Here is a 25,912-nt window from a genome sequence, read left to right as displayed (position 1 = left end):
TCAATTACCAAAAGTCGGATCGTTTGTGGCCGGCACAACCGCCAAGCTTTATTCCAACCAATTATTCTAATGGCCACTTCCATCCCAAGTCTCCTGACCAATCCATAACCTTTCCTTCATCAGCGACCCAGTCCCAGATCTCCTTGTCCCAGTCTCCAATCGGTCCTTGATAATGCTTCACGTATCCGACGCCAGTAACGAAGCACGCAGAACGATTTCCTTTCACTCCGATCTTTTGGTGTATTCTCTTGACTAAGGCGCTAAGGATATTATTCCTCGCGCGCTCCGGAACAGCCCAAGGTGCAAAGGGGATCTCGACTCGAAGGGTGCGCAATGACCGGAAACCACGTAGCCAGAACGGAAATTCGGTAATGAAGCGCAACATGTCTAAGCTCCAGTCGTCGTCGACTGCCAGTCGAATCCTAACGTGCTTGATACCAGAATTGGCTAGGAAAGGCTTAACGAAGGCTTCGGATATGGACATTGGCCGGGTAATAGAGCCTGTCAATGGCGCAAGTCCATGTTTGCCATAGTCGCTAAGACAAGTCAGTAGAGCTCAATGAAAGGCTGAAGAGACACTCACTTGAGGGATATGTGTAAAGAGTCCAATGCGTCCAACTCGCTCGAAACCATATTTGCAAAGGTATAGCCTCCGGCACCACTCATATAGAACGGCTTGTTGGCTTCCTCGAACCATCCGAGGGCGTGGTTGTGTGCTATAGGCAGGGGTCGAAGGGCAATAACAAGCGGAGGCATTCCCGTGTAACTTCCACACCTAAAATACTCCTTTATTTCGGAGCAGTTTTCGTTGACTCTAGCGAAGATCTCTTCTCTGAGCTCTGGCGCTAGCTTTTCCCATGGGAAGGCGATAGGTGTTGTTGGCGTAGCTTTACCCCGCTTTTGGTTGTCCAACCCATTCACGCATAGACTTGGTCGTCCGGCAACAAGACGAGAGGAAGAAGTCGTATCGTGATTCTGATGATCTTCCTCACATACGGTTGCCGGACTGGAAGAGTCCATGGTGAAGAGTTGTTGGTTGTGTCAAGCGGAGATGTTGAGGAATAAAGAGAACAGATAAACTTGAGGCTACATGTCGGATCGGTACCAGAAATATCACGCCATTATTTGCAAATCCCGCTTTGCCTATCTGGGAATGTCTAGGCGGTGTACCTTATCGATAGTCTTGTATACGCTAGAAGAGAGGTGCCTGACAAGATCAAGATTGTTTGTCGGATCGGCATCAGGAATATCCCGTCATATTTTTGTTAGCTCCAGTGTTCCTTGTTTTGGAAATGTCCTAAAGGCTTACCTTATAGATAGTCATGTATAAGCTATGTAAATGAGAAAAACAAGTTGGAGAGTATATGTCGGATGGGAATAATAAGTAAACTGCCATTTTGGTTAGCTGCATAGGTCTTAGTACATTTTATCAATAGTATTTTCTGAAAGACAATAGAGAAGATCGAGGTTGTATGTCGGATCAAATTTCTAAATATTATGCTATTTTTTGTTCGCTCTAGCATACCCAGTTTTCAACCCCATTTTCAAGTAGTATACCTTATCAATCGTTTTGTATAAAGTAGAAAGAAGACAACCGACAAGATCAGTTATATGTCGGATCGCTACAATAAATATTTCGCTATTCTGCGTTCACTGCAGGATCTCTGTTCTGTCCTAGTTACTCAAAGCGGGGTATGAAAGAACTCCTCCACAGCCCAAGATATTTTTGATCGCAAGATTGTAGCGCTAGCATCACTTTATGATGCCCCACAAATGTCAGAGCTACATCCACATGAAGTGAGACCGGTTGAGACTTTTGACTCTGTAAGTGTTGCACTGACATCACGTGGTTCCTCAGGGTAACGACCCATAACTGTGAAGCTGCAAGAAGAATTACATATTTGGTCTCTGGTCTTCCACTAGGCTTCATGACTTTGTGAGTTTGCAAGTCGGCTTATGTCTAGGGTGATTCTGGGATGGATTTACTTGTTTTGTCAAGAGAAGACAGGAAGAAAGCGACAGAGTAGGAATTGACTATCAAATGGAAACAACGTGAGCTACAAGAATACATTAAAATCATACCGATCAAGTGAGAATCAAAGTTTCATCTAAGTGACAGCTTGAAAAGCACTACTAGTTTGTCTCACAGATAAGGCCCAGATCTGTTGTGAAATTGTATCCTAATTGAGGTTCCCAGAGTACTAAGAGCATGGAAATGTTGTGTGCAAAGCTTGAATTGAGAATTGTCTGCAGAGCACAAAGCATGAGAGTTGGTAACCTTCATATAGACTAGAACATAGCACTCGCATTAAATTTATAGCCTGTCCCAAGACACAAAGACTATTACTTACTGTTGATCATTCGAGTGCTCAGGCTGCTGGTGTCTACTGCTGGATTGAGACAGTTCCCACTAGTGAACTTGATTCCACTTGTCAGGATGAAAACAAAAGCTGCTCCAAAATTCCCAGTAAAACACGAGCAAAAACCCAATGAATTTGTAGAAGATAGAGCCATCTTAGGTCTTACTAAAGTCTTCAGTATTGAAGGAATAGAGAGAGAGATCAAAGACATTAATTAACTTTCTACGTTTTACAACAAACGCCATACACGCCAAAGAAATTCATTCTCCTGTTATTGCATATATCAAGGAGCTGCGCTATTCAGTTGCCTTCCAGACCACTCCACATTCGTAATCGTAAACAATGCATACAATCTGATCAAACTGTGGAGATATCCAAAGAGAATTCCCCAAAAAAGCCATACAAGATCCCTCGGATGTTTCCACATGAATTGAATGGGCTTGACACACTTGCTCAGGAAGAGAATTACAACCGCACCCCAGAAATGGCTTGTTTGAGGTCGAGAAAGGTAGAGGAAGACAAGCATGAGCGGATCGTAAATGATGGCCAAGTTGATGAATGACGAAATGAACATAGCATACGTAGTCCAAGGGTATGCACGCCAGCAAGAGCGGTCAACAAACAAGGAAACGAGATTCGAGCGCCATGTAGTACGAGCCCAACGAACGAGCTGTCCCAAGAACTTCGTCTTACGGCTACCAGAAGCATCTTTGTCAACGCCGAGGGTAGTGCCGACACAAGCGTCGGGATGATTATGGAAGACGGTCTTCCATTCATTCTTAACACAGTAGCGAGTCATGAAGTTATCGTCATCTGGCTTCATCAAATCGCTCTTGAAAAGGAGGAACTTGAATTTTTCGTTCAAGAAACCTTTACGGAAATCGCGGGATTCGACAATTTGCTTGCGGATGAGACCTGTGCGACCGGAGATGACAAAGACACCGCCATCAATGTTGTAGGTCGCGGTACATTCGAAGTTGTGGCGCTCAAGATAGATGCAACCAACATAATTCAAGAAAGAAACCCAAGGGTCCGTGCGAACACGCTCAACGGCTTTTACAGTTCCAACCATGCCAACATGAGCGTCTTCAAAAGGAGCAAGCGCACTTTTCAAGAAGGTGGTTGGCCACAAGACGTGGTCGTCTGCGTAGCAAATGATATCGCCGCTAGCTTCACCGACAGCTGAGATGAATTGGGAGCGTTTATTGGGAGCCATTGTCAGGTCGACAGTAATGATAGTGCTTCCGACAAGTGCTCGAGGTAGGTCTTGAATTGCTTCTTGAGCCTTCTTAGCTTTATCGACACCGACCGTTGCAATAATCAATTCTCTTGGTTGATTCAACAGAATCGACTGCACAGTCATTTGAAAGTCTGCCTCAAATGACCCAACAGTGGAAACGATAACTGAAACATCCCTAGGTGTAACTGTTGGAATACGAGGAGACTTCGCTGGCCGCGTATAGAAATAGAATGACATAATGTGAACGAACCCTTTGAAGGCCTTGAAAGACGCCAAGGCCAAGAAGAAAACAAAAAAGCGATTGTGCTGCCATTGAAATTGTAATTGATTAAGTATCCCTCCGAATGGGAAAGGAAATATATATCCTAGAGAGAAGATAATGCCCCAGAAGACTGGTTGATACATAACAAATGTCGAGATAAATCCGAATGGCCCAGGTGCTATTGCTTTCACAAACTGTATGGTGTAATGACCTGAGATCGCGATAGCAAAGATGCTTGCCATGGCCCAAACGCTTACAGCAACCGATTGAAACTCGCCTATCTCCTCGCCATCAGAAGAAGTTCCAGCGCACGCGTCACCAGAAAACAGCGCCAGAAACTTCCCAATGATCAAAGAAGCTAGCTCTGAAAGGCGTTCAAAGATAGTCTTCAATAATCGAGAAGGTTGAGGGAGCTCTGGCCATGGCTTTGGCTCCGAAGTTGCCTCCGGTTCGGGAGATGGCTCGTAAGATACCGTTGGTCTGCAAAATGGATTAGGGAGGTAACATAGCGCTGCTTCCACCGTGCCACAGGGGTGTCCAGGCGGAGGGAAAGGGAAGAAGCATGCCTCTGAGGGCGGTGTTAAAGGAGCATATGTTGCAGCGGAGGAGACGGATTCCGGTTGCTCGCTGAAGAGGACGACGAGGACTGTACACACCACCCCAATGAGAAAGGTGAGAATTTTTGTTGGTACGACTGTTCGGGAAGGCGACTGTCCTCGCCTAGTAACAATCAGATTGATGACGCGAGGATACAACCACGGAATCCAGGCAACGACAGCTAAGAAGGGAGCGTATGCACTCATGCCAGTCCATGTGGCGGATACTGCTGACGGCCCACCCTCCATCCCCATACAGGGTGGAGGATAGACGTGAGGAGGGAAAGGCCAAAAGCACATGATGTTTTTGCTCGATGGACCGGAAGACTCTGTGGTGTTGGAGATGTAAACCAGATAATCGAACATTGCATGGACGCCATCATGTTAATGTATCTATAGACAAAGCAAACAATGCTCTCAAAGAACAAAATATGGCTACGAAAGTCTTTATGTGTATCTGAAAACATCGCCCCAAAATACGAAGAAGTGGGCAGTGGCCGTTTGCACGACTAATGTGCGAGTTCATCTTCTTTGTGCTTCAAGCGAGTTTATCACCCCAATCCACAAAGGGGCCGCCTGCATCAGTGTCTTCGGACAAGGAGATCTCGAAAGCGGTAAATAAATATCAAGCATTGAAATAAGCATGAGTCCGGAGCTATGAGATTCCATAACCCAAGCGCACGGATAGGAAGGTAGGAATGAAAAGCACAGATTGATGAGTGCAGACTTTGCAGGCAATTGAAGACAAATCCTATTCCTTGAAAAGGGGGAGGAGAAACACTAGACAGACTGTAGCTTGCAGCAATTAATGTACCGACGGAGAAGGAAGGCATCGTGAGAGGAGGTGTGCTGTGTCATCATGTAAAATTAATTGATGGATGTTGGAGATGTTAGCCGGAAGCACTTGCGTCGTGTAGAGTTACAGAGTGATTAGTGTAACTTTAAGTAGATCTTCGAGTGAATGACATGAAGCAGCAGGAAGTACAAAGTCAAGGTCGAATTGTCGTTAAGATTAACTTCGGTAGTTCTTCGGTTACGGTAGTGGGGGATCTGAAGCTTCAAGGCAGAAGCCAGAACCATCTCCAAATACTTATTACTCGGCCCATATATGCTTTTCAGAGCAAGATAATTTATGAGACCAGAATTCTTTCTCCATGGGAAGGCTTTATTATTGATGCCTGTGAGTACCAGCGACCCCGGCATCGTTTCCGATTCGTTTCGTCTTTGTAAGTTCAGCCTCGTCATTTCGGACACTCTCGTCCCAGCCTCGTCACCAAGTATTGCGCTTGATGCCTCCCGACATTTGAGCCCGTGAGTCTGTCTTGAGTCTGCAGGAGGCATACGTGTTGGCTTTACATGTCTACATCGAACGGCAACGCCTCTCCTTCATCCTCTCCACACAGGCAGAGGTACAATGTCTTGCTCTTGCTGCACACCAGGTCTATACGCCGATGACTTCGAACCATACATCGACGCAAACAGACTTGCCCAGCTCTGCCGACTTGATAATAGCAAAACACGCTTCAAGAAGCCTATGGTTAGACCCGAACAACAGGACTGTCGTTTGCAGAAGCTCCCTGTCGAAGTCTATCACAACTGTCTCCAGTTTCTCGATGTTGGCACCTTGACTTCGATGCGTGCAGTTTCTCAATACACAAGATCTAGCATCGACTCTCTTCACCACTACAAAGAGCTCTACAAGTACGCACCGCAAGCATTACGGGCATGTCTCAGCACGGCCATGGCACCCCACATTCCTCTCCTACGTCTCCACGAGGCTCTTACAACAATGGAATGCTATTACTGCAAACAATCGTTTGTAACCTTCTTCTCTCTGCATAGCCATGCTGACCAGACCTCGCAGTGAAACCTCCGAATCCGTGTTCGGCGACTATCTTTCCCTCTTCAAATGCCGTCGTATCTGCGCTTTCTGTGCCCGCAACTCCCCCCTCCTCAAGCCCGCCGAATTAACACACCTCATAATGCTCTGTTCGCAGCGCAAAAGCTCCTTATCCGCATTTTCACTGTCCTCCATACCACACCTAAAAACGCTCCCAGGCTCATACTCCCCTACATCCGGCGACCACCGCTCCCGAGTCCCAAGGACAACTCTCATACTCGCCCTTTCCATACCCCTCGATCCCAACAAGCCACTCGCTGGAAGAGAAGCCCGCACCCTGACTAGCGGCTCCCTCTCGGACGATACAAAGATATACCATCACCCATTCTGTCGGGAGGAGGATGAAAGCGACATCTCACCCTCAATCGGCTATACCTCCCCAGAAACAGAGCGTCTTGCAACCCTACGCTACACGACCGCCATATCCCTCCCCTACCTCACATCCACAAAGAAACTAGAAACGGGGGTCCTATGCGCAGAATGTAATCTCCGCATGCGATACATGGAGCGGCTCTGGTTCGCTGAACAAAGACACAGACGGATGACGGGAGGAAATTTTATTGCGAGCGCCCAACGCAGAGATCGGATAAATGAGCTAAGGAAAACCGCTTCTAGGTCCTATGTCGTGGATACAGATGGGAGGGATGGCAAGGATTTGAGTATTCGCGAGCATTATAGGATTGAACATGGGAAGGAGTGGCAGGTGAGTCAACAGGAAGCGGAGTGGAGAGAACGGCATAAGGGTCCGGCGTTACCTCTGTTGACGCATGGGCACTTTTGGCAGCCTCCAAAACCTGCAAAGAAAGTGGTGGAGGCAATGGCTGTCTCTGAGGAGATGGAGACATAGTTGCCCGTCCGTGCCGGAGTTAGGGGTGTCTTTTGATTAGGTTAGCTTAGCATGGTGTTCTGGGTATACCAAGAATACTCCTTTGGAATTTGAGCGGATGCAGGGACGACATCTGCCAGGCGTTTCTATGTCTGCGAAAGGCCTTATTTCATCATTTTGATAGTCGGAATACGCACATAAGCTAAATTCGGGTGACCAATTTCAGCATCAAAGACATTCTCTATTGCACACCAGACGATAAAATACAACGTGCAACAATACCATAGATACCCTCTTCCCCATGTACCAGCAGCGTCACCAACGCCAGCCTTCATACAATGCACCTCCTACCATTTTCCCCACCAGCCTATGCGCAAACACCGCATGATCCCCATACACATTAATTACCATTACCCCGTTCTGTCTCATCACAAGAACCCTTTACTCATACTAGGCGCCCTAGAAATACTGCTCTTCCGCTTAGGGATCTCGATCCCGTTATCCTCGGCTGCACTCCCACTCCTCTCTCTGCTAGCACCATTCGCAATACTCCACATCCCCGAACCAGCTCTCCTCACGCTACCTGCTTGACCAGGCTTCTCCAGTCTTAGACCTTTCCAGCCTTCGAGCTCACGTTCGAGTCGAAGAGCTTTCTCTTTCTCTTCTTTCAAGGCTCGCTCTGCTCTACGTGCTGCTAGTTGGTTGTCGCTTTCGGAGCTTTGAAGTTCGTCGATCGTCTTGAGAAGTTTCTCGACCTTGTCTCGAGAACGGGAGATGTCTTCTTGAAGCTGGGTGTTGGCTTTGTCACGTCGGTCAATCTGAAGTTGCAGATCTTTGACAGTGCGATCAACGTTTCGAACCGATCGTTGAGATTTGTTACGTTCAGTTTCTTGGGCTTCCAATTGTGATTCGAGCTGCGAGGATATGTTAGTAAGCTTGAGATGATTTTTTGATGAAAGTGTATCTAGTACCTCCTGAACCCGACCATGCAAGAATCGGACGTCTTGGCTTGCGCTGGAATAGCCCTTAGTCTCAAGGTCGACAAGTCTAACCTGAACCTCTTTGAGAGCTTTCTCAAGTGCTGCCTTCTCAGTGTTGAGCTGGACAGTCATTTCGCGTTCAGCGACAATATCTTTCTGCATCTCAGCAGCTAAAGCCTCAGCACGCCGCATCTTACCAACGGCTGCGGCTGCGATGTCTTCCTGTTGAGCTAGATTAGACTTTAGCTCCAGAAGTTCTCTGTCGAGGCTGGCAGCATCACGCAATGATGCACTGTCTCCCCGAGCTAGGTCATCAAGTCCAGCCTTCGCTTCCACAAGGCGACTTTCCAGGCCACGCTTCTCTCGCAAAAGCAAGTCACGCTCGGCAGTAACGTCGTCCATAGATGTTCTTAGATTGCGCAGCTGAGACATCATGCTCACAATCTTGTCCTGAGCATCGGTATGAGCTTTGATAGCCTCGTCTCTAGAAGCAGAGAGATCAGCCAGGGTTGACTCCAGACGGGATTTCTCTTTGGACCAAGTAGAGCTATTGAGGACTTCATCATCCCACTTAGATCGCAATTCTTCGAGCTCTTCCCGAAGACGGGTGTTTTCTGATTGCTTGAAGAGCTTCTCCTCACGGGCAATATCCAATTCGTTGGTGAGCGTAGCGAATTCTGCTTGGTACTTCTTGCGGGTCTGCTCCATGCTAGTCTCTTTGTCCTCAATGTCCATGGCTCTCTGACTTCGGTAGTCTTCGAGCTCGTGTTGAAGTCGCTTTCTAGCCTGCAACGCAGCTTCAAGATCGGCTGAGATGTCTTCAAGCTTCTCCTCGTAGCTCTGATTTATTCGTTGGAGGTCTTCGATGGTGGCATCAACGTGCTTACGCTCCGACATGATCTCTGCGCAAGTGTCTTCGGCTTCTTTTGCTTGGGACTTGGCAAATTGTTCAGCTCGGTTGGCTTTCATGACAGCAATCTCAGCCTGCTCAAGCTTGCTGAAGTATTCATCTGCTCTGCTCTTGTACAATGATAGGCTAGAAGAGACGTCTGTAAGCTTCGAGGACTCTGCATCAAGTCTGATTTGAAGGTCCGCGTATTCTTGCAAAAGCTGGCTTCGACTGGCCGCATCTTGATCCTTCTGCAGAAGTGTCTCTTCAAGTTCAGAAGTTGCGTCTCTCAACTCGACCTCTAGGGTAGCGCGAGCATGCTTGACTGCTTCAATTTGCCTCTTCGTGTCGTTCAATTCCGCAACCGTGTCGTTATGGACGTGAAGCAGGGAGCGTCTAGAATCTTCTTGGTTGTTGATGAGGTCGAAAAGTTCTTCGTGGGACTTTGTCTGAATGTCACGAAGCGAGAGCTCACCAGACTGGATACTCTTCTCGAGTGCAGAAACTTTCCTTGCAGAGTCATCCAGCATCTCGTGCAATCGGTTATTAGCTTGTTCAAGCTTCTGAACCCGACGTTGGGATGGGCTGTCCTCGGCCCAGAGCTCACGCGCAGGTGTTGCTCGTTCAAGTTGGCTTTGTAGATGGCGATTTTGCATCTGGGACAGCTGAAGCTGGTTTTGCAGCTCCTCTAAATCGGCCTTCAAGTCCATCCGGTTGTTGAAGCTAAGGATGTCGGCTGTCCTATCAGATCGAGCAGAGTCTTGAGCATCAGTACCATTGCTGGGGAAGCGGCGAGTTGGGGTGGACACATTTGATCGTGGCCTAGCATTGAGCTTGTTGCGGAGGTGACTAGGAGAGTGGTTGAACGATGCCTGGTTGGGATTGATCTCCTCGAGCTTGGGCCGACTCGGTGAGTGCCTATCTGGAGATTCTCCGAATTCCTCTTCTAATCTCCTGCGTAGCTCTGACAGTTGAGCTTCAGCATTCGCCCGACCGGCTGTTTGCACTCTGAGGTTTTGGTGTAATTCCTCTACTTTCTGGACCAGGCCCGGGACGAGGTTGGGAGTCTTTGTTGAGCTTCTCTCGCTACCTCCATCTAGTTGAGACACAGGAGCTGCCATCTCTGGGTCAATGCGACGCATGAGTTGGAGTAATTCCTTCTCACGATTTTCAATGATCGTTTGTAGCTGGCGGTTCTTCGCTTGCACTTGAGAATGTAATTGACGTTCATCTTCTAGCTTGCGATTTGCTTCTGCCAATTGAGAAGTGAATGTAGAAGATGCCTTTTCAGCGTTGCGGCTCGTCTTATGCTCACGAGCCACTTCGTGGGACAAGTCTTCTAAGCTCAATTGAAGCTTCTCTTTCTGTTTCTCCATCGATGCTAAAGCGAGCTGGGCATCTCCCAATTGCTTGTTGAGTTTCTGGTTCTGTTCGTCTACCTTCGCTTTCTCACGTTGCAAAGTGAGAAGCTGTCCACGGGAAGTTTCACTAGCTTTGGAACTGGAGCGTGCAATTTCGAGACCTTTCTGCTGGAGCTTGTTCAGGAGTGCTCGGTTGTCATTTTCTGATGCCATCAGGCGGCTCTTGGCTGTGTTAAGATCTCGTTCGAGTCTTTCTTTTTCTTTGTCGACTCTGATACCAAAATCTCCCGACTCGAGAATAGTTCGCTCCAAGTCTTTCACCTGTTGCGTTAAGCGCTCGCACTCCTCTTCGAAATACTTTGCTCGGCTTTGTTCGGCATCGAGGTCCTTTCGCAGACTAGACTCTCGTTCCTGTGCAAGGCGTGAAGCACTACGATCGTTGGACAATTCTGCTTGAATCCGTGCTTCTTCAGCAGCTGCTTTAGCCTCGCGAAGTCTGCGGATCTCATTTCTCGCTTCGTTGCGCTCGTTTTGTGCTGTGACTTTGGCTTCCATCGCTCGTCTCAGGGTATCTTGCTGTACGTAAAGCTCCTTTTCAATGATGATTTTGGCTTCGTTCAGTTCTTGATACTTCTCATTCAGTTCCTGATATTTGTGATCTGATAGAAGCTGCACGTCGTCACGGGATTGTCGTTCCTTGCTGAGATCTCTCTGCACATCAGCGAGTTGCTGCTTGAGATCTTTGATTTGTCCTTCGAGCATTCTACGATTCTGACCCGCCTGGGCATCCTCGGTAAGCCTGGCATCAAGCAACTTCTTCGCATCAGCAGCCTCTCGCTCCAAGTGCTCCTTTTGTGACTTCATAGTAAACATTTCGGCCTGAACTTCGCGAAGTCTGCTCAGTACGTTGTCTTTCTCGCTGCTTAACGAGCGCTTCTCCTCGTCAAATTTCTTTCGCTCTTCTTCGAACTTTCGATTGTCTGAGCGAAGGATTGCCAACTCGCTTTCTTTTCGACGCACAAGATCCTCATATCCGGTAGAGGTTGCCGTGAGTTCTGAGAGTTGCTGCTGGACTCTGCGGTTTTCTGCCGTCAAATCTCGTTCCTTGGCCCGGGTGGACTGGAGTTCTTTCGTGGTGTTGGCGAGTTTGACATCGAGATCCTGATCCACCTTGAGAAGCTTGCTTTCAAGATCTTGTACCTTTCTGTCTTTGAGGCCCAGTTGGCTCTGCAGCATGTTTACCTCTCTTGACAGTCGTGACTCTTCGGCACTTCGTTGAGATTGAGCGTGAGACAGATCGTTTAGTTGAGCGTTTAAATCGTCAAGTTGGTCGGCCAGCTGTTTCTTTTCATTTTCCAATTGTGCAATTATCTGCCCAGCCTGCTCCAATTGAGACCGCCACATTTCCGCCTGTTGTTCGGCTTTCTTCTTTGCTTCCAACAGGCCATCCAGCTGATCTTCGAGATTTTCTTGGTCCTCAAGAGCCCCAGCAAGCTTATCATTAAGCTCAGCTTCACGGATCTGCAGCCTTTTGAAGATTTCCTCCTTGTCCAGCGCCAGAGCTCGCTCGCTCTCGAGTGTTTGTTGGATTCTTTGCATTTCCAGATGAGCGTTCCGACGTTCCTCGTCAAGTCGTTGGCGGTCCGAAGCTTCTTGCTTCATCTTTTCATTGAGCTTTTGTATCATCTCATCTCTTTTTTTGACTTCGCCAGAAGTCCGAGTGGCGCCCAAAAGAGGCTTCATCTTGACTAAGAGTCTCCACCAAGGATTTTCGCAGAGATCAAGATAGACTTGGAAGTTGCGTTGTATTATGCGAGTGGCTTCGGCCCGGTATAGCCTCTTGTTGGCAATACGACGCTGAGTGAACCCTCGAGCAAGTGATTGGAATCGTGACATGATCTCTCTAATCAAAGCATCGCGCTGTTCTTCAAGCTCGGCCAACACACCGGCTCGGAAGAAAACTTTGGTGAGTCCTACGCGGAATAAAGACTTATCGAGGCCAAGCTTCTCTAGCATGATGGTCGCAGCTGCTTGTCCCTCAAGATACCCTTTCGGCATGTTTCGACAAAGAACTTCATATCGTTGCCTGAACTCAGAGAAAGGCAAACGATTAGGAAATCCAGTTCTAGCGATTCTGATACCTTCAAGTACACCATTACAGCGTAATTGGTCAAGTACGAGTGGAGCACTCAACTGCTTGGGCCGCTTTTTGTGATTTGGAATAATGCATCGGACAAAGTGAGGATGTGTCGAATGCAACTGAGCCATCAAACTAGACAGTTGCTCTTTGTGTCTCTGAGCAACTGTTCGGAACAATCCTTTCTTGACCCGACTTCTGGTGGCGCCAGAATCGTCATCAGTATCAGCACAATCCGCAAAAAGCGACGCAACATGTTTGTCTGTTGAAGCTGCGAGTAGTCGTGTAATGTTGTCGTTCAGAGGATCTTTGTTCTTCTCTAACCACCCCTCCGTCGAATACTCGACTTCAGCGGCATAGTGAGTAAGCATGAAACCCTGGCCAAGTCTCGATGGTCGGTATTTGGGTGTTTTCCGGTCCCAGAGTGAGTGAAGTTTTTCTGTGAAAGACTTATCGGTGGCCTTTGGCATCACACAATCTTCGTCTAAGCAGGAGAAGATACCAATTGGGTTCGGCAACTCAATCAGATCAATGGTAGGTTGAAGATCGTGGCCGAAATCGATGAACTTCCACTCAATTTGTTCTCTGGCATACTCCTCTTGTTCCAACACAAACATGTGGTGGTTGAAGAATTGCTGAAGCTTCTCATTCGTGTAATTAATGCAAAGCTGCTCGAAGCTGTTCTCCTCGAAAATTTCAAAACCGGCGATATCGAGAACACCAATGAAGTGAGAGTCATCCATTCCCATACCAGTCCTATCGAGCTGCCTGTTGACACGGCTGACCAGATCGCCAAACCCACGTTCATAGATACCCTTTGCTAGAGCGTCAATGGCAAGTCGGACTTGCTCTGGCGTTTGAACCTTCTCAACCCACTCGCGCCCAGCTTTCACTCGTGGATGAAGAAGACCTTGGAGAAACGGATCAAGAGGCATGCCAAGAAGTTTGCAGACTTTCTCAGCGTGTGTGCGAGCGTCTGTAGCCAGTCGCGCCTGGTCTGCAGCCCTACTCTCCTTGACGACTGTAATGTTTCCAAGGTGGAGTACTGCTGCAATTGTGCGCAGGATCGAGACCTGTTCGTTGTCCGAGAACCCCATGATGTTAAATGCTTCGATCAACGAGTTCCACTCATCTCGATCAGAAACGCCAACTATAGTATCATGTCCGTCTCTTGTATATGCAAAATCCTCAACATCTAGGTCATCGAGAAGGAAATCCTGTTTCATCTTCCGATCCCCTCCTTTCAAAAGCTGGTAGAATACATGGTAATTTCGTTCGTGGGCATTTAGTCGAACAACTCGAGACTTTTCCAGGAGGTACCAGTCGATAAAAGCACCCGCAATGGTTCCTGTGCGAGAGAATTCAATTCGGATGAATTTACCGAAACGTGAAGAGTTGTTGTTCCTCACTGTCTGAGCATTTCCGAAGGCTTCAAGGATGGGATTTGCTCGAAGAATCTGCTGCGAGAGATTGGAGTGCTGACTTCCCTTTTTGACTGGAGACTCTGAATGTGCAACAGCTGCAAGATACTGAATAACCTTCTTGGTATTTTCGGTCTTGCCTGCACCGGATTCTCCTGTAACAAGAATGCTTTGATTTTCGCCTTCATCTACGAGATTCCGGAATGCCTCATCTGCCATGGCGTAGATGTGAGGTTTCGTTTCCTCTCTTCCTTGCCCCTTGTACATATTGATATATTCATTGGTATAAATTGGGAGGGGACAATAGGGATTGATTGCAACCAAGAACAGGCCAGAATAGGTGTATATGAGGTCTGTTTGGTACCGCATGTGAAGGTTGTGTACGACAGAAGCTTCATTGAGATGGGTAAGCTCTGCCATGTCGTCTGCTTTGTCAAACTTGGCGGGATTGACTTTATCAACATTATCTATACTGACTTCTCGTTGCTAGCGAAATATTAGCTTCAGCCTCAGATGCCATTTTTTTGTACACGTACGCTGCCATCATCGCATTGGACGAGTATTTGGTTACTACCCAGTTCTTCTACTATCCAGCCTTTGACAAAAGCCGTTTGTGGATCTTTCAACCAAACGTATCTCTTGCCTGAGAAGTCATTTTCCCCCTCAATCCCATTCACCACTTCATGATCTCGCCGCGTCTCTTCTGTCTTGATAAATGAAGGTGCAAATGTATTGGAGCTAGGCGTGGCGCTTTTCGAGTTCGCACGATGTCGAGTCGTTCTCGTAGGATTCGGCGAGATGACATCTGCGAGCGAGGAGTAAGACCGGTTGTGAGCTGGAGTTTGGCTGTGTGGTGGGCTATTATTTCCAGATAACGGAGAAGACATCATCGTGGACTTGGGTCTACCATTGGGGAGCCCTGGAGCAGGAGACGGGGAACCTGTCCTTGAAAAGGGATTGTTGCGCTTCTGCGCTGCATTCGATGCCATGGTGATGTGTGCTCAATGAATAGCTACACATGCAATGTACAATGTCCGTTATGAAGCACAACAAGCTCGAGCCATCGGAGGAACAGCAGAATTTCGTGATAAGTCGATGCCCCAGAGATTCAGAAGAATGAGAAAGACTCAGATTAATTCGAGTTCAGCAAATACATATGGGAAAGTTGTCGTTGTTCTGCAGCTGTCGCAGAGTCGTTGTTGTCTCGGTCTTGATGTTGTGTTGATTCGAGACATGAGTGGTGGACGGACTCCCATGTAAACAAAAACGCGAAGTGACGCTCAGGCCACTTTTTCCAGCGCACGAAACTGAGTTTAGAACTCGTGACCGGTGACTGCCAGAATAGTCTAGCGTCCAATCTAGCGCGGCTGAACTTCAAAGTCGTTTGACTTGAGAAAAGCTTCATCATAATTTCCTATTTGCATCACCACAAATTCAGTCATCCGCGAGTGAATCCCATCCGTCTTCAATATAAGACTTCTCGCACGCGCTCTCTCATCTCCACTCTTTCTACTTCTCGATACTTCCGCATCAGCGTCGCGTCTTTAGTAAAGCGTTTCTTTTGTTGGAAGATGATCTTCGAGTAGCTCTTGATCGCGCCTCAGAGGTTTTCTTACCCTTTTCACTGACGTCAAGCAACCCGGACAATAATGCAAGTTTGTCTTCATAAGTGCAACCATGTCAGACTATCCTTCAACGCCATCTTACGGCGCAAACTATGGATCTCGAGATCAAACAAATCCTCCTTACATCCCTGCCTCCTATCCAAATCAATACATGCAACCAGACGATGGTCGCACAGCGCAAGGAAATATGGCATCGCATTATGACACGTCCATGTCGGCGTATGCATACAATAGAGCTCTGCCAAGCTTTAGTGCTGCTGCTGTGGCCTCTAGCGTGCCTCCTTTGCCTATATACCAAGGTTGGAATCAGGACTCAATCCCTTTGCCTCCATTTAATCCGCCACACAATACCGCACAGTACCCAAGCTATGGCAATAATGCCCAGAACGGCTCGCAGTTCTACTCTTCTATGGGCCATACAAACTATCTTCCCAATGCGCAACCTGCAAAGGCCTACGAGCAAGGTGAGCTGAGTGAAGGAGAGTTTGAAGATGGCGGTCTTGCCACCAATACCCCTCCTGCTGGTTACAGCACATCTCAGTATGGTAATGGTGGCACAAACTACAACGACAATTCGTCGCATGCTGGATACGCACAAGTACAAGACTTTACACCTCAGCAAACTTTTCCAGGTAAGTCGAATTCTACGTCTCATGTTCTCTGCTTGTACGATTTTACCAACTCCTCGTTTATAGTAAATAACTACCAATATCCTACGAACCCTCCTACTACTCAACTCAAGCGTCAACAATCGGGCTCGTACTCCCCATATGTCTCTCCCGCAGTAGGCGACCGCGATGATCAGTACAGCAACGATAAGAATATCAATGCAGTTGCAAGTAATTTTGCTCAACGTCCGAAGAATTCGACAACACCGAGTCAATATAAAACCCCGAGCAAAGCGGTGAATGGTCCTGTCAAGTCAAGTTTTCAGAGCAATGGGTACCACACTCCTCAAGAAGGACAGCACAATACCCAGCCAAAACCTTCTCCTCGCCACTCAACGCCGAGTCTGGCCCCAAGTGTAGGCAACGTGAAGACAGTTGCAGAATCGCGGAAAAAAGCTGAAAACGCGATACTCAATCTCCTACCATGCGACGTGCGCTACCAAACGTATATCGATGAAGGCTTCCGAGAAGAAATTATCGGTCCTCTATTTGATGGTCTTAAGCTCCCGCGGCACTCTGCCAAACCATCGAATTCAACGCCTACACAATCTGCCATACAACAGTCACTCCATACTAGTAAGAGCAAGACAGCGGTTGAACAACATGCCGCGGCAGGTGGGAATATTTCCAAAGCTCAGTCTGTGCCTGGAGCTCGCAAAGAAGCCTTGGAGCTATCAATCCCATCTAGTTCGGTGACTACTCAACAATCTCAATCTACTGCTGCCCCCAAATCGGCTGCACAGACTGAAAAAGAGGAAGAAAGGAAGCGGACTCTGCAGTTGAAAATGGAAGCATTAAGAAAATCACGAGAAGAGCGTGCACAAAAGCAAGCAGCAGCAGCAAAGGACGTTGCAAAGCCAGTGGATAAGCCAACCGAAAAGCCTCCAGCCATTGAGACTCCTATCGCTGAACCAGAACTACCAGAAACTAAGCCAGCCGCCTCTATAACAGCTTCAAGTTTACCCTTAGACACTCCTTCAGCTTCAAAAGTTCAAGCACCGATCGCGGGCGACGCAATTCCCTCAAAGTCCCCCGCACCTCCAATTGTACCTGAAATTCGACAGCAACCCTCTATACCCGGCTTGTTTCTCGCGTCGAATGGAATTCCTGGTCTTCAATTGAGCGGTTCGAGCACACCTGTACCCTCGATCTCCACGGCACAACGAAAGCGTCCCGTAGCTGCCGACTTCGATGATAATCTCCCAGCAATGGCACCATTCAAGCGACCCTTCGGTCACCATCGCAACGATCGGCCACTTGTGATTAACGTCAGCGAGGATGAAGCCGATTCAGACGATGAAGATGTTGCTATGGATCTGGATTCTGCGGGCGATTCACCCATGCAGCCCGAAAGAAAGATGTCTGGCAATCAAGCAGCTCTGCTTCAAAATTCTAGCCAACTCTTCGATAAAGTCAACAAGACTTTCACTCCTCCACCATTCCCCTCTGCGACCAATACCCCGCCTCTTCTTTCTAGTAACTCCAGACCTGTTCACAGCAGTCCTGCAGAGTTGGAGCGAAAGGACCGTGAAATCAGAGACCTCAAGAGGAGAATCGCCGAGGCAGAAGCAAAGAAGCGGGCCAAGCAGACTCCTAGCAGAACTCGGACACCTCGGATTCCTGAGCTGAACGCATCCGAAATTACAGATGGCCAAGCTACCAATGGAAGTGTACCTAAGAAGCTCGACTCGCCGACGAAAATGCAGCAGCTGGTCACAGTCGCCCAGAGCCAAGTCGATGCGGATCAACAAAAGCTAGCTGAGGCTCAAGCTGCTGAAGCTGAGAAGGCTGCTGAGCTGGTGAAAAATGAGTTGGAGCAAAAGCGTCTTCTACGTGAGAAGAATGCGACGAATCAATCTTTAGTCGATGCCGAGGTGCAGCAGACTCGAACAAAACTTGAAGAATTAAAGGCAGCAATGGCGGAAGCTGAAGCTGCATATCAGAAGAGTCTTGAAGAGAAACAGAGATTGAAAGAGGAAGCGGAGCGACTTGAGCAAGAAGCAGAACTCCAAACCAAGAAGGATAGGCTACAAGATCTTACTGGCCAGAAGGTTCAGGCCACCATCGGTATGTTTGTTGTTTTGATAATACCACGTTTGCAACTTTTATTTTGCTATTTCCATTATACCGTCAGATTCCCAAAAGATACAAACTCACTTATTAGACATTGCTTCACGTTCGTCTGCAGACGAAGCATCACAGCAGTCGGCAGCACCCATAACCCCAGATCTGTCTTCTACGTCGACCTCGGAAGAACCTGGCCAAATCGTTGATATGGCACCTACAACCAGAACAGACTCCGAACCACTTCCTACAGAATCTGGCCTTGCCCATGATGTTTCCAACGTAACTCAAAGTCCTACAGAGCCGGAGGAGCAAGTCGACAACACACAAGACAAAGAAGAGGTAGTGGATTGTACTTCAACTGATCAAGCTATGGAAGCTGCACTACAGGAAGCTGTGAGAGCCGATGTTGACTTGCAGACGGCGGAGGATGACGATGACGTGGAAATGGACATGGATATGGAAGATTCGTATGCCCCTGATCCGAACCACCTTGCCCCAGAATCCGTACCCGGTGTTGTCTTGGAGGACGAGGGTAACTCAGAATACTCACCGGTGCTTGACCGAACTGTCCCTGAAATCCAAACCCTTAACGAGATCGAAGATCAGGACGAGATCCAAGATGACTACGAGCCACCAGAAGCAATAGCCCCTGTCGAAGATTCCATCCCCTACTCTCCACCATTTAGTCCGGCGCCACCCGAGCAAAATCCTGAGCCTGTCATGGATGAGCCCATGGACATTCAACCTCCCAACCCCGCATCACCAGCATTCGTTCCCGAGACCAACATGGATGAAGTCAATGACGTTAACACGACACAGGCAAGAAGTGAGAAAGGACAAAATTACTCAGGGGAGCTACTGCCTTCCGTAATTGGTAGTTCTCCGAACCTGGTTGAAGTAACAAAGCATCTTTACCACCGGTCGGTCTTTGGATTCTGCTAACACAAAGTAGCCTGGTTCCGAGGACGATTTTAAGACTCCCTTGTACACTCCCTACGAAAGCCCTCTCAAACGTTTTCGAGCATATCGATTTCATCCCGAGTTCAGTCGCGACGTTGCTGGCGGGTTGAAATCCAGGACCTACAGTCACAAGATCGACCCTAATAAAGAGTTCTGCCGTTACGAATTGGCTGGAGGCACTTGTAACGATTCGACATGCGCCTCGCAACACTTTGATAGAATTGGACTTCAGGGTGCGTGGGTTATCTAAAGCCTACAAACAGGCGCCATCTTGGTATCCCCTTCTCGTCCTACCGGCTGACTTGTATTGTTCTTACAGATGACGCCGTCCTCACTGCCCTCGGCTCTCCTGAAGAGTTCAAAGACGAGCAGCGCGATAAGTTCTGCGAAGGTCTGAAGGGGGTTCTTATGGACCTGCGAGTGCGGAAGATAAGAGACTTCGACGTTATTGCTTCTGAAATCGTTGCTCATCGCGCCAGATTCTTGGGCGACCCTTCCAAAGTGTTGGCCCTCGACGGCACGACTATCTGACCGACTTACAAACAGCCTCCCCCACCTTGTAACGCCTTGTAAAATCACCTTTTCCCATACGTATGTCGGATTACATATTTCTGGGCCCCTTTTAATGACCCTATCCCCTCTATTGATCGATGCCATCTTCGTGGCTCTCATCGTCGACAACAATAGGGACTTCTTGATTTCTTTGTCTTTTTCCAACATTGCTGCACTCTTGCACGGGACGGTGTTGCATTGGATCACGGTGTTAGTGGCTTTGCTACGATACCCCGTCGCCTGGCCTGGCTTCTGGCTTTGAGACAGAGCTTCTGGCTCTGAGAAAGATAGGAGAATAGTGAGCGATGCTGGAGATGAAATCTCCATAAAAGTTGCTCGGTTAAGCTGCGTAGTCGGCACTCATAGTCCGTAATGAAATTCAATTTTGCACCACAATCTATCCTCTCCAGAATGTGACTTGATCCAAACGTCCACATACAGGGACATCATATTGCCACAAGCATATCTACAAACAAGAACCTCAAGTCTCCAAACAATTCACTTAGCAGTCACGTGTACGACCCCCACCAAGATCTGCATCAAGATTGCCGAGCTTGCTAGCTCTCAATCACGACATCTGAGCCTTGAGTCTCATCATCTTGGTGATCCACTAACCTCCGCAATGAGGCAACCATCACCGCACGATGCATGGATTTACGAATGCCCGTCCCAGGACCTTCTTTTAAGCAAGTGCTATCATAGGTCCCGATGTGTGGGTGGAATCGCGGATGGCATATGCGCCGGCTTCGTAATTTGGAGACGGGATTTCGCGTCTAACAGTAGTTGAGCTTCGCATTTTGGTGTCTTCTTTCTTTTTCCTCTGAAACTCAATGTTGCATCTTTTTACCTGCTTCTTCCTCCGTTAAGATGAAGACATAAAGTAGCTCTTCCTTTCGTCAGCTTACCCATTCTTCAAGTCCAAATCTAAGTCGAGTGATACCAAATGGCGACTGTACCAGCGCAGAACGACCAGGAGAAGATTGCTCTCGAAAGAGGCAATGGGGGAAGTGGAGCTCCGTCGTTGTCTTCTGAAGAGGCATTCGAGAATCCTACTGGCATTGACGAGAAGGCTTTGGTGCGACGATTGGATTTGAAGCTCCTCCCTCCATTGACATTACTCTATCTTCTTTCCTTCTTGGATCGAAGCAACAGTATGTTTCCCTCCGAATAGTTAGCTTGATAATAGCTGATTTTTTGGCAGTTGGCAATGCTAAGTTGGACGGGTTGGATACGGATTTGCATATCACGGGCAATCAGTACTTGCTTACTTTGACTATGTATTTTGTTGGATATGTATGTTCTCGGTCTTTGAGTTTGATAACCAAGATGCTAATTCGAGAAGGTCTTGTTCGAGATTCCCTGTAACATTATCCTCAAGCGGACTACACCGAAAATATGGCTGCCAACACTCATGCTCGTTTGGGGTATTGTCGCTACGCTGATGGGCGTATCCCAAAGCTTTGCTGGGATCGTAGTCGCACGCTTTTTCTTGGGCGTCACTGAAAGCGGACTGTTTCCTGGAGTGGTGTTCTACCTGTCGATGTGGTACAAGAGAACAGAGACCCATTACCGAGTGGCACTATTCTTCTCAGCTGCCTCTCTCGCTGGGGCGTTTGGTGGGATCCTAGCATATGGAATTGGCTTCATGAAAGGAGTTGGAGGATATAACGGCTGGCGATGGATCTTCATCATCGTAATCCTACCCTATTTCCTCCCTCAGCACAAATACTAACTAGAAAAGGAAGGACTTTTCACCGTAGTAGTCTCCGGCCTCTCTTATCTCTTTATCCACAGTATGTCAAATCCCTATACTAATTTACTGTTTTCTTGTATGAGGGCTCTGGGAGCTGGGAGCTGGGAGCCGGGCGGAGCCGAGACATATTGCAAACGAGAGCTCCTGAGACAGCTCCCGGCTCCCAGAGCCCCTCCCTTTCGTTTCGATGTTTTACTATGCTAATTCATTTGGCAGATTACCCCTCCACCGCCCCCTTCCTAACCGAGCCCGAACGAGCCTTCATCCACGCCCGCCTCAAGACGTCCTCAGACGCAACCCTCAACGAACCCTTCTCCTGGACCGGCGTCCGCTCCGCCCTCAAAGACTACAAATGCTGGCTCTACGGCCTCATGTTCCACACCATGTCTTTGCCCCTCTACACACTCTCCCTCTTCCTCCCCACCATTATCAAAACGCTCGGCTACACCGCCGCGGACGCTCAACTCCTTACCGTCCCGCCCTATTTCGTCGCCACGGTCTTCACAGTCATCGTCGCTGTCCTCTCCGAGAAAACACACAAGCGCTCTCCTTTCGTCCTAGCATCCACCTCCCTCGCCATCGTCGGCTATATCTTCCTCCTCTCCGCGCCCGTGGATAAACCCGGGCTGTCATACGCAGGAACCATCCTCGCAGCCTCAGGGATCTACCCTTCATGTGCGATCGTGCTCTCGTGGGCAGCGGCAAACGTGTCAGGGCAGACGAAGAGAGCTACAGCGACAGCGATGACGATCACGATTGGGAATCTGGGCGCGGTGCTGGGGACGCAGCTTTATCGGCCCTCGACGAGCCCGAGGTGGTTTTTGGGACATGGATTTGCGATTGGATATTTGGGGATGAATATCGTTGGTACGTTGGTGCTGTGGTGGTGTTTGAATAGGGAGAATAGGAAGAAGGAGGAGAGGAGGGCGGGTGGTGAGGGGGTGGGTGATGAGGAGCCGGTTAGGAGTGATGAGGATATGAGGTGGATTTTCCAGACTTAGGGCGAGGGGGAAAGAAAGTCTTGCTATACGATATCTGGCACATCATCGAATATAATGTATCTTTTGTGGAAAATCCTGTCTTCAACAAGGAGGGTCCAAGATTCCGAAAGCAGCACGATGAGACTCCTGTGATCCATAATCAGAAATAGGTTGGACCCATGAGATTGTCCCTCTTGACTCTTAAAACTATCCATACCAAAGTAGTCACAGCGTAACCACGATTAATTCACAAGACCTTCGACTCAGACTCGCGATGTGCAACACAAAACTCCCATTGTCCGTCCCTAAAAGCAGACTGTAAAGCAAGTCAAGTACCCGCTAAACGACTATCTACTTGTTCCTTTTCTCGACATAGTACCGCGATGTGCAACAAATTCCCCAACATATATTTCCTACCTGAAACCCAACTTTAGAGTTGCTACAGCGCGAATAGCGCGAATCGCGCTGACTGCGCAAGTAGCGCAAATCGCACGAAATACGGGAACAGTTAACGAAAAGTTTATGCTGCTTGGATCGGAATTGCAACGTGCAAAAGAGAGCTATTATTCCTCACGTTATTTACTGGTGTCTTAACTTCAAAGCTGCTTGAGTACTTGCCAAGAAGCTATGCTGAGAATTAAAAGATGAGATGTGCAATAAAGGAAGCTCATTGTTCATTGTCAGTCCCTGAAGACTGACTTCAGAGGTGTTTCAGCAGGGAGTTCTCACATCGATTTCGAATATGTGAACTGCTGGAAAAGTTTCATTGTGAGAATACGCCTAGCTAACTCCCCTCCATTGCAAAACTACCCCCCGCGCAAAACCCGCTTGCAAAATCCAAAGTGGACTAAACATAACTCCTCTTCCCAAAGTAACCTAAAAAGGGGACAAAATTCAGAGACGATCTCTGGCCAAGAATCGAATACAGCACCAAATCAATCATTCACACCTACTCACACTCAATTCTTCTTGTTGTAACCTCCACGTCCATCTGTCCCCGGCTCAGCGCGGCGATTGTATCCTCCTCTTCCATCTGTATCTTGCTCTCCTCGGCGATTGTACCCACCTCTTCCATCCGTATCTTGTTCTCCTCGGCGGTTATATCCTCCTCTTCCATCAGTTCCATCTTCGCCGCGTTTGTTATATCCACCCCTACCATCGGTCCCATCTTCGCCTCGACGGTTGTAGCCGCCTCGTCCATCTGTGTCCTCTCCAGCCCTTCTAGCATATGGCAAGTATCTCGCAGGAGTAACGCCTGCTGGTTGGATTGCGTTGGGAGTAGGTGCTGGGATTGCGACGCCTAGTGTGGTGGCTAGGAGGGCGGCTAGGACGGTGAAGGTTGGGAGATGCATTGTTAATAGTCGTTGGTGGTCTGGTTAAGAGATGGTGGGTAGTTTGGAGGATGACTGATCGTGCAATTTGAGTTGGAGAGAGTATAGAGAGTATGTTCGACTTTGCTAAGGAGGAAGTCGTTGAATAGAGAAACGAGGTATTTTAGCAGGACACCTCGTCCATCTTATACCTTTCAGCCTACATCGACGCACACTTTCGCAGCTTTCTGAATGTTGCTCTCTTGTTGCGGGATCCAAGTTATTCCTGTCATGCAATAGCAATCCATTTCGCTCCAACATACAGTGACCCTGTCGCATAATAACAATCCATCTTATATCCAACGTTGAAACATCTGAACGCCATAAAATCCCATTTGGCGTCCAACGCTCAAAGATCTGGCGACTCAATAGCTGACAATACTCCCAGAGGAGTACACGACAGCTCAGGAGATAAGACCTGTGATCCTAGTGCCTATAGGAAGTGCTGGACGAATCATGAACGATGGTAGGCGAGAGTTGCAGGAAGCCGAGCCATGGGACTAATTGACCGAAATGCGCCGCTTGACCACAATCGTCATCCCAAAATATGAAACGAAACGCCAGATTCGAGACTTCAAGCCAATTGAAACATTACCTTCGTAACTAACGAACATGAGGCTGCGAGATGTTGGGTGGTTACGCGCTTAGGTTGTGAAATGCTCGCATATGTGTGTCCCACACAATAGCCTGATGTGGGTGAAGCGGAGCTAACAACCCCACAACCCGAACGCTGAAGAAAACCCGACAGCCTGGGAATCTTGCAGCTGGTAACACATGTGGCCAGTAATTATCCAGAGCTATCATCCGTTACAGGAGAGGCATGCGTGCATAAGGATACTTCCATGCCATAATGGGGACCCTATTTGCTCCCAGAACGATGCAATTTCTAAAATCAGAACGAATAAACAATATCCAACAACTACAAACCGGATGTGCATCAAGACCCATCCTCTACTGTTATCCCACTTGGGATACGTGGCTTTGCAGGAGCTTATAAAAGGAAGTGGAATCGCCGAAATCCAACACCCGAATCGATGAAGAAGTAGAGGCTCTGCGAATTAAATATATTCTCCAACACCAATGGAGCGAAGTACCACAACAATACCTATCCAGTCGCTAACAATAGTCCTCCGATTTCCTCTTGCCTACCAAAGCCACATCTGAACATGTGGTGGGTTGGTCCAATGTGTCTCCATTCCTTGCTTCAAATCCCACCTCAAGCTCTCAACTTGAAAATGAACATGGCGGATCTCTCCTCCAATGGTATTCGTATCCGTATCCACGAACATATTCTGATGCCCATCGACGTCCACGCTCTGTTGATGCAACCCTCTCTCCTGATCCTTCGCCATAACCAACGCAACAGTCTTCAGATTCGGCATTAACCGAACCTCACTCAATGAGTCATATCTGAACACTCTGAGAACTTCCCACAATTGTGAATCGATCGCACAGTACAGTATCCGATCGCGATGAGGACTCAAGGCTAGGTCCAAGGACAAATCGCCGTCGGGGGAGCAGTCTAGTGTGTCGAAGAAGAGGGTATCGCGAGCGAAGTCGATGAATACCGCAGAATCATATTTCGGGGAGAGGATTAGTCTTTTGTAGGTCTCGAGGAAGAGGGAGCGCGATTCGGAGCAGGCGTGAACCAGAGCTGGTGGTGGTGTATCGGAAGTATACTGTGAGACGGCGCGGTTGAAGCGCACGGCCAAGACGCGGGGTTCTGGGAATGTATGCTTCCAAATTTTGATTCTGAGTTCAGAGGGAAGCTGTGTAAAGAGCTCGAACGTATTGTACGCGTCCATGTTGATCTGCCGGTGCAGGGTCCTAGGCAGATGTTCTCAGGGTTGGTCTTTAAGTGGTGTTGTTGTAAAGTATAAGGAGAGGTTGGAAGCGACGGATACAAGGCGAGGCGATTCAGCCTTGCTCACTAAACGAGACTAGTACGGATCTTGAATGCTCCGA

At 48.2% G+C, this 25,912-nt stretch overlaps 9 protein-coding genes across 9 annotated transcripts; 3 read left to right on the top strand and 6 right to left on the bottom strand.

The window, feature by feature from the left end:
• Window positions 1–61: 61 nt before the first annotated feature.
• LY89DRAFT_676162 (uncharacterized protein) lies at window positions 62–1,020 on the bottom strand (the record flags this gene model as incomplete). The annotated part of the gene is made up of 2 exons (XM_018213562.1): window positions 62–536; window positions 584–1,020. 2 exons carry the CDS (start codon window positions 1,018–1,020, stop codon window positions 62–64), a joined length of 912 nt encoding a protein of 303 aa, XP_018063719.1.
• A 1,635-nt stretch (window positions 1,021–2,655) lies between these two features.
• On the bottom strand, window positions 2,656–3,885 carry LY89DRAFT_556007 (uncharacterized protein; the record flags this gene model as incomplete). Its single annotated transcript, XM_018208367.1, has 1 exon — window positions 2,656–3,885. A coding segment is annotated over one exon (1,230 nt), but the record flags the coding sequence as incomplete, so codon positions are not given.
• Window positions 3,886–4,931: 1,046 nt separating this feature from the next.
• On the bottom strand, window positions 4,932–5,414 carry LY89DRAFT_285845 (uncharacterized protein). Its single transcript, XM_018206481.1, has one exon. It carries the CDS (start codon window positions 5,289–5,291, stop codon window positions 5,040–5,042), a length of 252 nt encoding a protein of 83 aa, XP_018063717.1. The 5' UTR covers window positions 5,292–5,414; the 3' UTR covers window positions 4,932–5,039.
• A 133-nt stretch (window positions 5,415–5,547) lies between these two features.
• On the top strand, window positions 5,548–7,409 carry LY89DRAFT_690403 (uncharacterized protein). The gene is made up of 2 exons (XM_018216093.1): window positions 5,548–6,273; window positions 6,323–7,409. The coding sequence occupies exons 1-2, from the start codon at window positions 5,873–5,875 to the stop codon at window positions 7,203–7,205; spliced, it is 1,284 nt and encodes a 427-aa protein (XP_018063716.1). The 5' UTR covers window positions 5,548–5,872; the 3' UTR covers window positions 7,206–7,409.
• LY89DRAFT_788244 (uncharacterized protein) lies at window positions 7,410–15,186 on the bottom strand. The gene is made up of 3 exons (XM_018223150.1): window positions 14,509–15,186; window positions 8,156–14,458; window positions 7,410–8,098 (listed from the first exon to the last, which is right to left on the bottom strand). Exons 1-3 carry the CDS (start codon window positions 14,959–14,961, stop codon window positions 7,613–7,615), a joined length of 7,242 nt encoding a protein of 2,413 aa, XP_018063715.1. The 5' UTR covers window positions 14,962–15,186; the 3' UTR covers window positions 7,410–7,612.
• Window positions 15,187–15,378: 192 nt separating this feature from the next.
• Window positions 15,379–19,935, top strand: LY89DRAFT_285810 (uncharacterized protein). Its single transcript, XM_018206480.1, has 5 exons — window positions 15,379–16,229; window positions 16,293–18,332; window positions 18,430–19,229; window positions 19,285–19,525; window positions 19,612–19,935. Exons 1-5 carry the CDS (start codon window positions 15,650–15,652, stop codon window positions 19,821–19,823), a joined length of 3,873 nt encoding a protein of 1,290 aa, XP_018063714.1. The 5' UTR covers window positions 15,379–15,649; the 3' UTR covers window positions 19,824–19,935.
• Window positions 19,936–20,471: 536 nt separating this feature from the next.
• On the top strand, window positions 20,472–22,598 carry LY89DRAFT_724377 (MFS nicotinic acid transporter-like protein; the record flags this gene model as incomplete). The annotated part of the gene is made up of 5 exons (XM_018218892.1): window positions 20,472–20,995; window positions 21,046–21,137; window positions 21,187–21,537; window positions 21,586–21,637; window positions 21,814–22,598. Exons 1-5 carry the CDS (start codon window positions 20,788–20,790, stop codon window positions 22,596–22,598), a joined length of 1,488 nt encoding a protein of 495 aa, XP_018063713.1. The 5' UTR covers window positions 20,472–20,787.
• A 944-nt stretch (window positions 22,599–23,542) lies between these two features.
• Window positions 23,543–23,800, bottom strand: LY89DRAFT_561365 (uncharacterized protein; the record flags this gene model as incomplete). Its single annotated transcript, XM_018208459.1, has 1 exon — window positions 23,543–23,800. A coding segment is annotated over one exon (258 nt), but the record flags the coding sequence as incomplete, so codon positions are not given.
• Window positions 23,801–24,972: 1,172 nt separating this feature from the next.
• On the bottom strand, window positions 24,973–25,822 carry LY89DRAFT_788240 (uncharacterized protein). The gene has a single exon (XM_018223149.1). It carries the CDS (start codon window positions 25,750–25,752, stop codon window positions 25,093–25,095), a length of 660 nt encoding a protein of 219 aa, XP_018063711.1. The 5' UTR covers window positions 25,753–25,822; the 3' UTR covers window positions 24,973–25,092.
• Between the last annotated feature and the right edge of the window lie 90 nt (window positions 25,823–25,912).

The sequence above is a fragment of the Mollisia scopiformis genome, assembly GCF_001500285.1.
Source record: "Mollisia scopiformis unplaced genomic scaffold LY89scaffold_29, whole genome shotgun sequence".
Taxonomy (NCBI): Eukaryota; Fungi; Ascomycota; class Leotiomycetes; order Helotiales; family Mollisiaceae; genus Mollisia; species Mollisia scopiformis.
Note: the sequence above shows the minus strand (reverse complement) of the source record. Positions and strands in the feature narration are given on the sequence as shown.

Coding starts and splice junctions, on each gene's coding strand:
- LY89DRAFT_285845 (XM_018206481.1), bottom strand. CDS start 5,291: ATGCCTTCCTTCTCCGTCGGTACATTAATTGCTGCAAGCTACAGTCTG.
- LY89DRAFT_690403 (XM_018216093.1), top strand. CDS start 5,873: ATGTCTTGCTCTTGCTGCACACCAGGTCTATACGCCGATGACTTCGAA. Junction 6,274..6,322: donor TGCTATTACTGCAAACAATC/GTTTGTAACCTT, acceptor CAGACCTCGCAG/TGAAACCTCCGAATCCGTGT.
- LY89DRAFT_788244 (XM_018223150.1), bottom strand. CDS start 14,961: ATGGCATCGAATGCAGCGCAGAAGCGCAACAATCCCTTTTCAAGGACA. Junction 14,459..14,508: donor TCCAATGCGATGATGGCAGC/GTACGTGTACAA, acceptor ATATTTCGCTAG/CAACGAGAAGTCAGTATAGA. Junction 8,099..8,155: donor TGCATGGTCGGGTTCAGGAG/GTACTAGATACA, acceptor ATATCCTCGCAG/CTCGAATCACAATTGGAAGC.
- LY89DRAFT_285810 (XM_018206480.1), top strand. CDS start 15,650: ATGTCAGACTATCCTTCAACGCCATCTTACGGCGCAAACTATGGATCT. Junction 18,333..18,429: donor GAAGGTTCAGGCCACCATCG/GTATGTTTGTTG, acceptor CTCACTTATTAG/ACATTGCTTCACGTTCGTCT. Junction 19,230..19,284: donor GTTCTCCGAACCTGGTTGAA/GTAACAAAGCAT, acceptor AACACAAAGTAG/CCTGGTTCCGAGGACGATTT.
- LY89DRAFT_788240 (XM_018223149.1), bottom strand. CDS start 25,752: ATGGACGCGTACAATACGTTCGAGCTCTTTACACAGCTTCCCTCTGAA.